The sequence below is a fragment of the Arachis ipaensis genome, chromosome B8, assembly GCF_059453495.1.
Source record: "Arachis ipaensis isolate K30076 ecotype BB chromosome B8, ASM5945349v1, whole genome shotgun sequence".
Lineage (NCBI taxonomy): Eukaryota > Viridiplantae > Streptophyta > Magnoliopsida > Fabales > Fabaceae > Arachis > Arachis ipaensis.
In genome coordinates this window covers 99,628,807-99,644,628 of record NC_142443.1, presented here as the reverse complement: position 1 = coordinate 99,644,628, position 15,822 = coordinate 99,628,807, and the positions used below count along the sequence as shown (strand labels likewise).

Here is a 15,822-nt window from a genome sequence, read left to right as displayed (position 1 = left end):
TCTAATAGGGGGTATACTAATACTTCTTCTGTAGAAGTCAGGAGTAGGGGCCGTATAGGATCCCAATGTTCTTTTGAACTATTCATTCCCATTTGGGTCCATGGTGAACTCTTCCTGTTCTTGTACACTCAGGCAAGAAACAAGGAAATAGGAAGGTGGGTGTCTCTATGTCAGGGTATAGAGCACCTCTAGTGAAATGTCCTTGGAAGGACAAGAAGAATGGAGGTAGAAAGAGATGGAATCCAAAAATTAGAAGTAAAATGGGAAACTAGAATTTAAACATTTTTGTCTTTATTTTATTTATTTAAATAAATTCGAAAGAAGGAAAGAAATTAGAAGCTAAGATAACTAATTAACTAAGCAGATTTTAAAATTAATTGTAGTTTTTGAAAAAAAATAAAGAGAAAGTAGTTAGAAGGTTTTGAAAAAAAAAAGAAATAGAAAGGAAATAGAAAGAGAATAAAACAAAACAAGTAACTAACTAATAAACAAGAATTGGAGATCAAAGATTTGATTTTAAAATTTAATTTTAAAAGAAAGTAAAAATTTGGAATTTAAAAGTTTTAAATTTAAAAAGGTAAGATAAGAAGGACTTAAAGTTAGAAGATATGATAAAGATTTGAAAAAGATTTGCAAAGATAAGATTTGAAATTTGATTTTTGAAAAAGATTTGATTTTGAAAATTAAATTTTAAATTTTAAATTTTAAAATTGAATTCTTAAAATTTGAATTTAAAGATAAGATAGGATTTTTGAAATTTAGATAAAGATAAAAGAAAAGAATTGAAAAAGATATGAAAATATAAGATTTGAAATTCAAAATTTAAACTTTACAAACAAGAAAACACCAAACTTAATTTTTTTTTAAATCAAGATAAGAAAAGATAGTTAAGATTTTCAAAATTTTAAAGAAAGATAAAAGAAAAAAATTTTTGGATTTTCAAAATATAAGGAAAAAGAAAAACAACTAAAGGACACCAAACTTAGAATTTTAGAATCAAGCGACACTAATTTTTGAAAATTAAAGAAAAAACAACTAAGAGACACCAAACTTAAAATTTTAGAATCAAACAAAGAAAAACACCAAGAACAATTCGAACTCAAGAAAGAACACCAAGAAAATTTTCGAAAAATTAGAGGAAAGAAAAACACAAAAATGGACACCAAACTTAAAAACTGACACAAGACTTAAACGAAGAAAAAGATTACTAAAGAAAAGAAAGGGTTTTGAAAAATTTTTGAAGAAAGAAAACAAAAGACACAAACAAAAGAGCAAATAAACCTTAAAAAGTACCTAATCAAAGCAACAACTTAACCGACCAGTGCACTGGATCATCCAAGTAATACCTTAGGTGAGTGAGGGTCAATCCCATGGAGATTGTCAGATTGGGCAAGCAATGGCTATCTTGTAGATCTTAGTCAGACGATTAGAAAAGATGGTTTTTTATTTGAAAGCATAAACGAAATAATAGAGAACGAAATATTGAATTAATGTAAAAGCAATGATGGATAATAGTTAAGGCTTCGGAGATGCGTATTCTTTTCGGATTAACTTTTCTTACTGTCTACTTTAACAACGAACAATTTATTCAATGGTAGTTATAATTGACTAACTCATGTAGCATCCTCATCAAGTTAGTCTCTTCTGAATCATAGCATTCCACCATATCCGAGCAACTCATGTAGCATCCTTATCAAGTTAAGATCTAAGCAATCCAAGGTAAAGACCTAAGCAATCTACTCCCCTTCGCAATCCTACTCAAAACGCCACAGACAAGGTCTAATCTTTCGGATCAAGGAATCCTGCTTCTCATACTCTAGCCTTGACGCCACAAAAACCTTAGTAATCCACGGTCAACGAGATTATATGTCACATATCCAAAGTCGCCAAGGCACGCTCTTAGAATCCGCAGTGCATTCTCTAGCTTGTGGTTCAAAGCTATTCGGGCAGGACTCACACGGAACCCATGTAGAACAAGGATGATTGTCACGGATCATCCTTAATTCATGAGGTGAAGAATAAAAATGCACAAGAGAATGAAATCACACGCATATTGAAATAGAACATTAATATTATTAATCCATGAGAATCGGTAGAGCTCCTAACCCTAACTTAGGAGGTTTAGTTGCTCATGCTTTTACAAAAAAATAGAGTAATGTTCGAATTGGGGAGGAAGGATTCTTTAAACATGGGTGATCTCTTCCTTAAATACTAATCTAATGACTAAAGATTACAGAAATGAGGTAGACTAGGTTGATAGTGCAAAAATCCACTTCTTGGGCCCACTTGGTGAGTGTTTAGGCTGAACTTGGGATGATTCCATGAGTTGGTACTCCCTTTTGGGTATTGGACGCCCACTCTGCTTCCCTTTTTGGGCGTTGGATGCTAGCTACTCCCTTTTGGGCATCCAATGCCAGGATTGGGGTTGGTAGGTAGCGTTGAACGCCAGTTTTGGACCTTCGATTCCAGAAATAACTATGAACTATTATATATTGTTGGAAAGCCCTAGATATTATCTTTCTAATTCCGTTGAGAGTGCATCATTTGGACTTCCGTAGCTCTAGAAATTTTCCTTTGAGTGCATAGTGGTCAGTATCTGACAGCATTTGCAGTCCTTTCTCTATCTCTGAATAAGACTTTTCCAAAACTCCTCAATTTCAGTCAGAATTTACGTGAAATCATCATAAAACTTGAAAACATATGAATTTTATCAATTTTGCACTAAAACCTATGAATTTTGTACTAAAACCTATGAAAACATAATAAAACTTGAACAAAACATAACTAAAATGATATGAAAATAATGCCAAAAAGCGTATAAAATATCCGCTCATCATTAATTACATGGAAAATTCCTCTAGAAACCCCAACAATGATCCCTATGCTAATACTTTCAATCAGGGATGGAGGAATCACCCTAACTTTTCATGGAGGGAGCATCTACAAAGACCCCAGCAAGGCTTGCACAATAATCAGGGTGGAACCAATCATAATAGGTCTAACAATAGGCAGTTCCTCCCCTTTCAGCAACAACAAAGACCCTCTTAAGACAATTCTGACTTGGCCACAATAGTCTCCGAACTTTCCAAGACCACTCACAGCTTTATGCAAGAGACAAGAGCTTCAATTAGAAACCTGAAAGTACAAGTGGGTCAGTTGAGCAAGAGGACACCTGAGAAACCTCCTAATACTCTTCTAAGTAATACAGAGGTAAATCCAAGAGAAGGGTGAAAGACCCTGATTATGAGCAAGGAGGCCGAACCTAGAGAGATGCATGCTAATGAGAAATTAAAGGAGAAAAAGGTGGAAGAGGAGACTGGAAGTACAGTATTGCACGCCCCAGTGGTGGCGAAGGAGCCTAAAGTACAACACCCTCAGACACTGCAAGAGGAGACCAAGGATGAGCAGCTAACTCAATTCTTGAAAGACTTTAAAAATTTGCATATCAATATTCCTTTATTGAGGTATTGGAGAAGATGACTCCCTACATGGCCTGCTTAAAAAGCATACTCTCTGAAAAGACAGCCTTAAAGGGAAATGAAACTGTGGTTCTGACTGAGGAGTGCAGTGTATTAGTGCAGAAGAAGCTGCCTCTGAAACTGCTGGACCCCGGAAGCTTCCTGATTCTCTGTACCATAGGGACCAACACATTTGAGAAGGTATTGTGCGACCTTGGATCAAGCATAAATCTGATGCCTCTTTCTATGATGATGAAGCTGGGGATACAAGAGGCGCAGCCTACAAGAGTCTCACTGGAGATGGCGGACAAGTCCCTGGAAAGGGCATATGGAGTGGTGGAGAATGTCTTAGTAAAGGTTAAAGGCCTTTACCTCCTTGCAGACTGTGATACTTGATACGAGAGAGGACACAGACAATTCCATCATCCTAGGAAAGCCATTTCTAGCCATAGCAAGAGCACTAATTGACGTTGAGAGAGGAGAGTTATACCTGAGGATGCATGAGGAATATTTACTGTTCAAAATTTTAAAACCTTAACCTTTCTCAGACAAAGGTGGTACTAGCATGCAGAGCTCAGTGGTCAAACCTTCTCACTCGGTGAAAAGCCATACAGTAACCCCTGACATCAAACCTAATTTTGGTGTTGGGCATTCACTGACCACTAATGATGGAGGAGGCCCCAAGAAGAAAGTACCCAAAGACTTGAGGAAGAAAAAGATTCCTACGTACTGAGGACTTCTCTCCTGGGATGAGAGTAGTCTTCACAAGAAGTTCAGTCATACCACACACTGTGAACAGAATCCTGTCTCTGGAGCATGTTAAACTAATTCATGAGAGCACAAGGAGGAAGTTCACAATGAGGGGTGAAGATTTGAGCCCATATAACCCTTCGTAAAGGAGTTGTCCATCAAGCTAATGACGGTAAAGAAGCGCTTGTTGGGAGGCAACCCAACCATACGTATCCTTTAGTTCCTTTTACTTTCTTTTGTTCTATTTTAGTTTATTTGAGTTTGATTGCACATTATTTTATTCTATATTGATTTTCATAGTTTTCCTTATTTTTTAACATTTGTGATCATGTATAGCACTTCGAATAGGAACAAGAAGACGTAGGAGGAAAACAGCACACCCTGGAGGAGACCCCTTGGTGGTGCCAAACGCTAGCCCGATGTTTAGCGCCCAGGGGTGAGCAGTGGCATTGGATGTTTAACGTCCAAAAGGGAGCATTTCAAAACCAAAGTTTTGGTCCCCCTAGGGAGTTTCATGCCCACTTCTGACATTAAACACTAGGAGAAATAAAAAAATGGATGACCCACTGGTGGCATTAAACGCCAGCCCAGGGTTAAACAACCAGGGGGCGAGAAGTGGGCAGATTCAAATTTCAAGAAGCTTCTTTGGCCATTGGTTAATTACAACCCCCAACCACCTTTTGACCAATTCAAACACCTTTTTCTCTCTCCTCCCTTCCCACTCTTCTATCCACATTCATCCATCTTATCTTCCATTAAATCCTTATATTCCTTCAACCAACCTCCCACCCTACCTAATCCACTCTCATCTTTCCCTTCAATCCCTCCTCCTAACAACCCACTTTCAAATTCAATTCCCCCACCCTACCCCCCCATAACGGAAACCTCCTCACCCCCTACCTATAAATACCCCTCACTTCATCCATTTTCACCACATCTCACACTACTCTTTCCTTCTTACTTTCATTTCACATACCCACTTTCATTCAACTTTTCCCTTTTTCCCACACAAAGCCCAAAGCCCTCCCCACTCTCTTCTATCTCTTTCTTCTATTTTCTTTTCTTTTTCTTATTTTTTATTTTTATTTTACTCAAAGACGAGCAAAGTTTTTAAGTTTAGTGTTGTGCGCACCACTTTTTGCTTCTCCACTTTTTCTTCCATGACACCCAAGAAAGAAGAATCCTCATCAAAGAAGAGGAAAGAGAAGGCCCCTGCATCCGATCCTTGGGATTTCACTAGGTTCTCCTCTCTGACACATGAGGCACACTTTTATGAGGTAGTGCACAAGAAGAAGGTGATTCCCGAGGTCCCCTTCGATATGAAGGATGATGAGTACCCAGAGATCCTACAGCAGACTCTGAGACGGCGTTGGGAAGTTTTGGCTAACCTGGTGACTGAGGTTGGAGTGTTGATGGTACGAGAATTCTATGCCAATGCTTGGGTGACATAAAAGCATGCAAGAGGTGTGAACCCCGAAGCCAAATAATTGGCGCACTATGGTTAGAGGGCACATCTTGGATTTCAGCTCGGAGAGTGTGAGGGTGGCACTATAGTTACCACTATTCAGAGAGGACCCTCACTCATACACTCGAAGGGTCAATACTGACCAGCAGTTGGATCAAGTTCTTGCTGACATTTGCCTCCTCGAAGCTCGGTGGAGGAGGGATTCTAGAGGCAAGCCATACCAGCTAGGTAGGCATGACCTCAAGCCAATAGCTAGAAGATGGTTAGAGTTCATCCAATATTCTATCATCCCTACAAGTAACCGTTTTGAGATTACAATCGAGTGAGCAATGATTATTCACTGTATTATGCTTGGCAACGAGGTGGAGGTACATGAGGTAATCCCTCAGGAGTTTTATAGAGTAGCTAAAAAGTCCTCTACCACTATGAGACTGGCTTTTCCTCATCTCATCTACCGCCTATGTGCAGCAGCTGGAGCTCACACTGAGGGAGATACCTCGATTGGCATTGAGAGACCAATCACAAAGAGGGGCATGGAGAAGATTAAAGAGTTCGGGCATGGACAGCAGCAGGAGCCAGTCCCACCGCCTCCACAAGATATTCCAGAGATGCCTTAGGAGATGTACTTTCCTCCCCATGACTATTGTGACCAGTTGTCTACATCTTTAGGGGAGTCGACATCATTAGTTGATCAGTTGAGGCTAGAGCATCAGGATCACATTGCACTCCTCCATCAGATGATGGAAGAGCAGAGGAGGTAGGGGTGTGACATAATTGAGCTTAAGCGCTCTAGAGGATTCTTCGGAGGGAGCAGCAGCCACCATCACTGAGGTGGTTTAGTTTCATTCTCCCCTTCCTTTATCCTATGTCTGTTTTGAGTGTTTTATTCTATTTTCTGTTTTCTTGTCTGAGTTTGCATGATTACTATTGGAATTTCCTTGCCTTTTAGTTTAGTTATTTATTTCAGTATTTTATGTTTATTTTCAAAAATTGTCTCATGTATTGTACACTGAGCTTAAACTAAAGTTTAAAGAAAAAGAAGTCGTGAAATGCATGAGGTTCTGAGTTATATATTGCGTGTTCTAGTTACTTTAAAGTGGTGACACTATTTCTGTTTCTGAATGTATGAATTAGCTGTGCATATTTGATTTTGGGGTTAAGAACATTTGATTCTTGAGGAATAGGAACTTAGAGAAGTATTATTGAGTCTTTGAAACAAGAAAAAGATTGGTTCTTAAGGCAAAATAAACAGCAGAAAGAATTGAAAATAAAAGAGAAATCAAAAGAAAAGGTCCAAGGCTTTGAGCATCAATGGTTAGGAGGGTCAAAACTGATCTAAAGCTCAAAAGAGTGGTTGTCCCTAACCATATGCTTGTGGTGTGAAAGTGTCAAGTAACCCTTGAGATTGGACACTTAAAGTCATGACCAATTTCTGTTACAGAGTATGCCTAAGGCTCTGAGCACTACTGTTTGGGAGAAAAAGAAAGAAAAATTCGAACCCAAGGAGTTCCCCAGTTAAGTGCTTGTGGTGTTCCTATTTCAAGTTAAGCTTGAAGATAAAACACTTAGAGTCACGGCTAGGCTCAAGGTGCAAAGTACCAAAGAAAGGAAATGTTGTGTTCAAGAATCAATTAGAGCCTAAAGAAGAGAATCAATAATATGATCCGAGTCCTAGTTCTGAAGGATATCAGTATTTCTGAGCTTCAAAGGATAGTGAAATGCCAAAGCTATTCAGAAATAGAATGTCATTAGCCCTACTCAGTAACTAGATCTGAGCATAAATGACAATCAAGTCTTGTGTATTTTCTCTTCTTGGTTCTATATTGTTATTGGTTGCTTGAGGACAAGCAATAGTTTAAGTTTGCTGTTGTGATGCGTGAGCATCTTATACCCTTTTTCTAGGTTTTTTATATTGTTTTTCATTAGATTTCATTTATTTTTACTTGATTTTAGTGAAAAAAATCACCTTTGGACATTACTTTGAGTTTTTCTTGAATTTTTATGATTTTAGGTGAAATTCGGAGCAATTTGGCGGAGTTTAGAGCTGAAAAGAAAAATGCTGTTAGCATCCCCCCTGGGCGCTGAATGCCCACCCGACATTTCACGCCAGCAGGGGACACAGGCCAACAACTTTGTACTCCCCCCTTGGTGGTTAATGTCCATCTCTGGAGTTAAATGCCAGCAGCAGTCCATTTCACACCTCTTTGGGCTTCTCAATTAGATTTTGCACCTCTTAGCTTATTTTTATTTTCTTTTTGTAATTTTTAATTACAATCAATATCTTTTAGGTTTTAGAATTTATTATTTTATTTTATTTTCGTTTCAAACTAGGTTAGTATTTAAAAGAAAAGATCACCTAGGTTTAGGATCTTCTTTCTTCCGCACGTTTTCAGAATCCTATTTTCTCTGTAAGTTATGAGCAACTAAATCTCTTGGTTAAGGTGAAGAGCTCTGTTTATTTCTATGGATTAAGATTATTATTCTTCTATTTTAATTTATGTTTGATTGATTCCAGGGCATCATGGCCTATTTTTCTATGCTTTTTCACTAGATTTTAGTTCGTTTTTATACAAATTTTGTTGATAAAGGAGCCAAAGCATGAAAAATCTCTGCATAAAACAAAATCTCAAGCATAGGTGAATTTTTAGTTAATATACAGGGTAAATAAGATGAAATAGATCACCCTAAGTGAAGTTATGATTTTGAGCATTATTAGCACACTTAGTATAGTAAAGATTATCTTGTATGTTACTTTGATACACTTATTTGTTTGATGATAGGCAAAATAGAAGCAGAGAAGCAGAGGAAAAAAAAGATGGAGAGCCAACGTTGGTGGCAACGTTGGAGTAAACGTTGGAAATGAACTAACGCTGTATGAAAAAAATGAAGAAGCAACGTTAGAGGGAACGTTGGTGATCCAACGTTACCCCCAACGTGCTCGACAAGAAGCCTGGAAAAATCGATAGCCACGCGTACGCGTCGCCCACGCGTACGCATGAGAAGTGCAAAATCAGAGGCCACGCGTACGCGTCAGAAGGGAAAAATTGACAAGCCACGCGTATGCGTCACCCACATGTACGCATGAGAAGCGAAGAATTGACAATCCACGCGTGCGCGTCGCCCACGCGCACGCGTGGGAAGAACGTTGGCCCAGCAATGTTGTCTCCAATGCTCATTTCAAACGTTAACAACCAAGGGTCATGCATACACGTGGGCCACGCGTACGCGTGACCAGGAAAACGTTGGGAGCAACGTTTGCATGCCAACGTTGACAAAAATGCTGAGGAAGGGTCTGGGAGCAATTTTTAACGCTGCAACATCACTAAAGGCCCCAATTACACCCCTGGATCATGCAAGCAAGCTGAGCCCATCAACATCACTCAATCTAAGGCACAAGAAGCATCTAGATTAGGAATTTTAATTCAATTGTAATTTGCTCTTTCATTTTAGTTTGTAAGCCTATATATAGGTAGTAGCTGGATTGGAGGAATCATTCTGGATTGGAGGGGAGTCCAGAATCATGCATACACATCCCCTGACACACACCCTTCATACACTTTTCTTTCTTTCCTTTGCTTCTCTTTCCTTAGTAGCAGTTTCATTTTAATTTGAACTTTCCATTATGAACTTTAAAGTTTCAATTCCAGTTTCAATCTTCTTCTTTATTCTTCTGCACTTTCTTTCTTTTCTGTTTGAGTAGAGCAATGAACAACTAACTCTTTTCATTGGGTTAGAGAGCTCTATTGTATTTAATGGATCAATTGTAGTTTTTATTCTTCTTCCTCTATCTTTTATCTTGATTTTGCTAGAAAGCTTTCGGTCTTTATTCAAGCATTCAATTATCTTTGAAGAGAAATTGAATGTACTTGGGTTTTTGTGATAGGCTTGGAAGAGAAATCACATAAACCATGCTAGAAATGCTTTCTCACATTGGATTAGGTTGGGGGTTAGATGGATATTATGACATTTAATCCTCCCAATACTTTGATCTATGAATGTGTGTGGTATAATCAGTGACCAAACTTCATCTCTTCCCATGAGCTCTTAGATCAAGGAATTGGGCAATTGTTCATGCTTAGAGAGATTGGATTGCCAAGGAATTGGGATCCAATCACTTAAGATTGGCAAGGAGATCAATGAATGCATTGATTGAGGAAGAGATAAGAATGAACTTGATTCGAAGAATGCAATATATCTTGATCCTAATGCTTTTCTTTCTTTCTTTTTAGTTATTTACTTTCTGTTACTTTTCTTTCTTGCATTCCTGTATTTTATTGCTCTTTTATATTCCAGCACTTTACTTTTCTTGTCATTTTACTTCTCTGCACTTTATTGTTGCACTTTCCTTTTCTGTTATTTACACTTCTTGCTGCTTATCACTCCAATCTGCTTGTCTAACTAGGAAAATCAATTAACCATTGATTGCTTAATCTATTAATCCCTGTGGGATTCGACCTCACTCTATAGTGAATTTTTGCTTGACGACAATATGGTGCACTTGCCGGTGGAAATTTGTTGAGAGACATGTTTTCGTGTATCATTGATTCAATTCTAAGGATTTTTTTGTTTTTAATCTTATGAACTGTGTAGAACGAGAGTATGACCTTTTTCTACATGAGTTCTTGTGATTCTCGAGAGAGTTATCTCGCTTGAGCTACAGCTTGAAAACATTCCTCTTAGATGGATAATTACACAAACTGATGGAGATAAGCAACATCTATTCAGCCAGTTTGAGGTGATTAGTGCCTTCGTGGTATAAACTAGTTTTTCTGAACTTTACCCTTTAATCTGAGCTAAGTGACCACGAGAGTGGCAGTTGATGAAGGTTAAAGGAGGCTAAATCGCTAAGAGATTAGGGTTTAGAAACTTATGCTTTTCCATAAAATGAATCATTCATTGTTAAAATAGTTGGTAAGATATTTTAATCTGGAAAAAGTAAACACCTTCGAAACCTTAACAGTTTTCTCACATTGTTTTCACACGAAACTGTTTATTGCTTTCTTCATTTCCCTTGCTATTGTTTATGAATTTACAACCCACCAAACCTCTTTTTTAATTTGTCTGACTAAGTCCAACAGGATAACCATTGCTTGCTTAGTCCGACAATCCTCGTGGGATCGACCCTCACTCATCTGAAGTATTACTTGGATGTCCCGGTGCACTTGCCGATTAAGCTGTGGGAAATTCAATTTCCTGCACCAGCAAGCACGGCACCCACAACATAGTTGGAGGCAACACACATGATCTCGAATGGAAGGGTCCAATTCGGGCCTCGTATTATTGGAGCTATGGCCAAAGCTCCCTTTAGCCTATCAAAAGTTTTCTTGCAAGCATCATCAAAGTCAAAATTCACAACCTTTTGAAGCAATCTAGAAAGTTGTAAAGCAATTTTGCTAAAGACCTTAATAAACCTCCGGTAAAATCCTGCATGGCCAAAGAAAGAATGGATCTTCCTCACCGATGAGGGATAAGGCAAGCTAGAAATGATCTCAATCTTAGCCAGGTCGATGGAAATTCTATCATTAGAGACAATATGTCCCAATACTATGCCTTGTTTCACCATGAAATGACACTTTTTGAAATTCAACACAAGGTTAGTATTGACACATCTCTCTAGCACCTTAGCTAATTTATCTAAGCACACATCAAAGGAATTACCATAAACACTAAAATCATCCATAAAGACCTCCATGCATTTCTTTATAAGATTGATGAGCGGATAATTTATACGCTTTTTGGCATTGTTTTTAGGTAGTTTTTAGTAGGATCTAGCTACTTTTTAGTATATTTTTATTAGTTTTCAAGAAAAATTCACATTTCTGGACTTTACTATGAATTTGTGTGTTTTTCTATGATTTCAGGTATTTTCTGGCTGAAATTGAGGGACCTGAGCAAAAATCTGATTCAGAGGCTGAAAAAGAACTGCAGATGCTGTTGGATTCTGACCTCCCTACACTCGAAATGGATTTTTTGGAGCTACAGAAGCCCAATTGGCGCGCTCTCAATTGTGTTGGAAATTAGACATCTTGGGCTTTCTAGAAATATATAATAGTCCATACTTTGCTCGAGTTTTGACGATGCAAACTGGCATTTAAACGCCAACTTCCTGCCCTATTCTGGCATTAAATGCCAGAACTGAGTTACAAGCTGGAGTTAAACTCCAAGAAGAGTCTCTACACGTGAAAGCTTCAATGCTCAGCCCAAGCACACATCAAGTGGGTCCCGGAAGTGGATTTCTGCACTATCTGCACTTAGTTACTCATTTTCTGTAACCTTAACTACTAGTTTAGTATAAAAACTACTTTTAATGATTTATTTTATATCATCATCATCATCATCATCATCATCTTTGGACGTTTAGTCCTTAGACTTTACCATTGTACACGTTTTGGAGGCTGGTCTCACGGCCATGCCTGGACCTTCATCACTTATGTATTTTCAACGGTGGAGTTTCTACACCTCATAGATTAAGGTGTGGAGCTCTGCTGTTCCTCATGAATTAATGCAAAGTACTATTGTTTTTCTATTCAATTCAAGCTTATTCTTATTCTAAGATATTCATTCGCACCCAAGAACATGATGAATGTGATGATTATGTGACACTCATCACCATTCTCACCTATGAACGCATTCCTGACAACCACTTCTGTTCTACATGAAAACAAGCTTGAATGCATATCTCTTAGCCTCCTGGTTCACGATTAGAGTCTTCGTGGTATAAGCTAGAATTATTGGCGGCCATTCTTGAGATCTGGAAAGTCTAAACCTTATCTGTGGTATTTCGAGTAGGATTTGGGATGGGATGACTGTGACGAGCTTCAAACTCGCGAGTGTTGGGCGTAGTGACAAACGCAAAAAGATCAATGGATCCTATTCCAACATGAGTGAGAACCGACAGATGATTAGCCGTGTGGTGACAGTGCATTTGGACCATTTTCACTGAGAGGACAGACGGTAGCCATTGACAATGGTGATCCCCCAACATACAGCTTGCCATGGAAAGGAGTATGAATGATTGAATGAAGGCAGTAGGAAGGCAGAGATCCAGAAGGAACAAAGCACCTCCATACGCTTATCTAAAATTCTCATCAATGAATTACATAAGTATCTCTATCTTATTTTATGTTTTATTTATCTTTTAAATTAGCAAAACCTCATAACCATTTGAATATGCCTGACTGAGATTTACAAGATGGCCACAGCTTGCTTCAAGCCAACAATCTCTGTGAAATCGACCCTTACTCACGTAAGGTTTATTACTTGGACAACCCAGTGCACTTGCTGGTTAGTTGTGCGGAGTTGTGAAAAGGAGTTGAGATTACAATCGTGCGTTCCAAGTTTTTGGCGCCGTTTCAGATATCACAATTTCGTGCACCAAGTTTTTGGCGCCGTTGCCGGGGATTGTTTGAGTTTGGACAACTGACGGTTCATCTTGTTGCTCAGATTAGGTAATTTTATTTTATTTTTAAGCTTTTTATTTTCAAAAAAAATTTAAAATAAATTATTCTATGTCTTCAAAATTTTAAGAATGAATTCTAGAGTTTCATGATGATCTGTTGAAGTCTGGCTGGCTGTTAAGACATGTCTAATTTTTTTGGACTGAGACTTCCACTTATCATGGCAAGAGCCCTCGGACTCCCATCAGATCAGCTGTTGTATGTCTGATTTGTATGCTGAAGCTTGGCTGGCCATTAGCCATGTCTAGTGTTTTGGACCGGAGCTTTCACTGAGAGCTTGGCTAGCTAGTAAGCCATGTCTAATTCCTGAACTGGAGTTTTAAGCTAACATTGCATAATTCCTAGAATTCTTATTAAAAATTCTGAAATCCTTATTTTTATTTTTCTAAATAATTTTTGAAAAATACAAAAAAAATTAATAAAATCATTAAAAAACCAAAAAAAATTTGTGTTTCTTGTTTGAGTCTAATGTCAATTTTTAAGTTTGGTGTCAATTGCATCTTTTTTATTTTTCTTAAAATTTTTGAAAACTCATGCATGGTGTTCTTCATAATCTTCAAGTTGTTCTTGATGATCTTCTTTGTTTGATCTTTGCATTTTCATGTTTTGTGTCTTTTCTTGTTTTTCATATGCATTTTCAATTTGTGAGTGTCTAAACATTGAAAATTTCTAAGTTTGGTGTCTTGCATGTGTGTCTTTTCCTAAAAATTTTCAAAAATAAGTTCTTGGTGTTCATCTTGACATTCAAAGTGTTCTTGGTGTTCATCTTGACATTCAAAGTGTTTCTGCATGCATCATGTGTTTTGATCTTGAATTTTCATGTTTTGAGTCATTTTGATGTTTTTCTCTCTCCTCTTTAAAAATTCAAAAATCAAAAAAATATTTTTCCCTTATTCTTCTCATAAATTTCAAAAATTTGGATTGATTAAGTCAAAAGTTTTAAAAATCTAGTTGTTTCTTATGAGTCAAGTCAAATTTTTAATTTAAAAATCCTATCTTTTCAAAACCTTTCCAAAAATCAAATCTTTTTTATTTTTCTTTCAATTTTTTTTCAAAAATTTTAAAAATTGATTTTCAAAATTTTTTTCTTATTTTTATTTCATATTTTCCAAAATCTTTACTAACAATTAATGTGATTGATTCTAAATTTTAAGTTATTAATTTTCAATCTTTAAATTTTAAAATCAAATCTTTTTGTTTCTTGTTAGTCAAGTAATCAACTTTAATTTCAAAAATAAAATCTTTTTAAATTTCTTTTTCAAATCTTTTTCAAAATAAATTTCAATCATATCTTTTTCAAAACTTAATTTCAAAATCTTTTATAACTTCTTATCTTTTCAAAATTGATTTTCAAATCTTTTTCAATTAACTACTTTTCTCTCTCTAATTTTTGAAAATTCCTCACCACTTTTTCAAAATTCTTCTTAATTAACTAATTATTTTAAATTTTAATTTTAATTTTAATTCTCCTTTTAATTTTTGAATACTAACCAATAATTAAAATAAAAACAAAAATATTTTCCTTTTATTTAATTTAAATTCAAATTCTCTCTCTCTCATCTCTTTCTATTTATTTATTTATTTACTAACACCTCTCTGCTTCTTAAAAATTTGAACCCTCTCCCTCTCTCTGTGTTCGAATTTTTCTCCTCTCATTCTTCTACTCTTCTCTTCCTCTACTCACATAAAGGAATCTCTATACTGTGACATAGAGGATTCCTCTTGTTTTTTGTTCTCTTCTTTTTCATATGAGCAGGAACAGGGATAAAGACATTCTTATTGAAGCTAATCTTGAACCTGAAAGGACTCTTAAGAGGAAACTAAGAGAAGCTAAAGCACAACCCTCTGGAGAAGACCTGACAGAAATTTTTGAAAAAGAAGGAGACATGGCCGAACCCAATAACAATGGTGGAGATGCAAGGAAGATGCTTAGTGACTTTATTCCACCCTCTTCTAACTTCTATGGAAGAAGCATCTCAATTCCTGCTATTGGAGCAAACAACTTTGAGCTTAAGCCTCAATTAGTTTCTCTAATGCAACAGAATTACAAGTTTCATGGACTTCCATTGGAAGATCCTCATTAGTTCTTAGCTGAATTCTTGCAAATCTGTGAGACTGGCAAGACCAATAGAGTTGATCCCGAGGTCTATAGACTTATGCTTTTCCCTTTTGCTGTAAGAGACAGAGCTAGGACATGGTTGGACTCACAACCCAAAGAAAGCCTGAACTCTTGGGAAAAGCTGGTCAGTGCTTTCCTGGCCAAATTCTTTCCACCTCAAAAGATGAGTAAGTTTAGAGTGGAAATCCAAACCTTCAGACAGAAGAAAGGTGAGTCCCTCTATGAAGCTTGGGAAAGATATAAGCAATTGATCAAAAGGTGTCCTACTGACATGCTTCCATAATGGAGCATCATATATATATTCTATGATGGTCTATCTGAGTTGTTAAAAATGTCATTGGACCATTCTGCAGGAGGATCTCTTCATCTAAAAACCCCTGCAGAAGCTCAGGAACTCATTGAAATGGTTGTAAATAACCAGTTTATGTACACCTCTGAGAGGAGTCCTGTGAACAATGGGACGCCTCAGAAGAAGGGAGTTCTTGAAATTGATACTCTGAATGCCATATTGGCTCAGAACAAAATATTGACTCAGCAAGTCAATATGATTTCTCAGAGTCTGAATGGATTACA

General features: G+C 37.0%; 1 protein-coding gene and 1 non-coding gene across 2 annotated transcripts; one reads left to right on the top strand and one right to left on the bottom strand.

Moving 5' to 3' along the window:
• Positions 1-3,488: 3,488 nt before the first annotated feature.
• LOC107611244 (uncharacterized) lies at positions 3,489-4,191 on the top strand. Its single transcript, XM_016313195.1, has 2 exons — positions 3,489-3,843; positions 4,007-4,191. Exons 1-2 carry the CDS (start codon positions 3,489-3,491, stop codon positions 4,189-4,191), a joined length of 540 nt encoding a protein of 179 aa, XP_016168681.1.
• An 11,227-nt stretch (positions 4,192-15,418) lies between these two features.
• LOC148548988 (small nucleolar RNA R71) lies at positions 15,419-15,522 on the bottom strand. The gene has a single exon (XR_015897918.1). It is a non-coding gene; the product is annotated as a small nucleolar RNA R71 (small nucleolar RNA).
• Between the last annotated feature and the right edge of the window lie 300 nt (positions 15,523-15,822).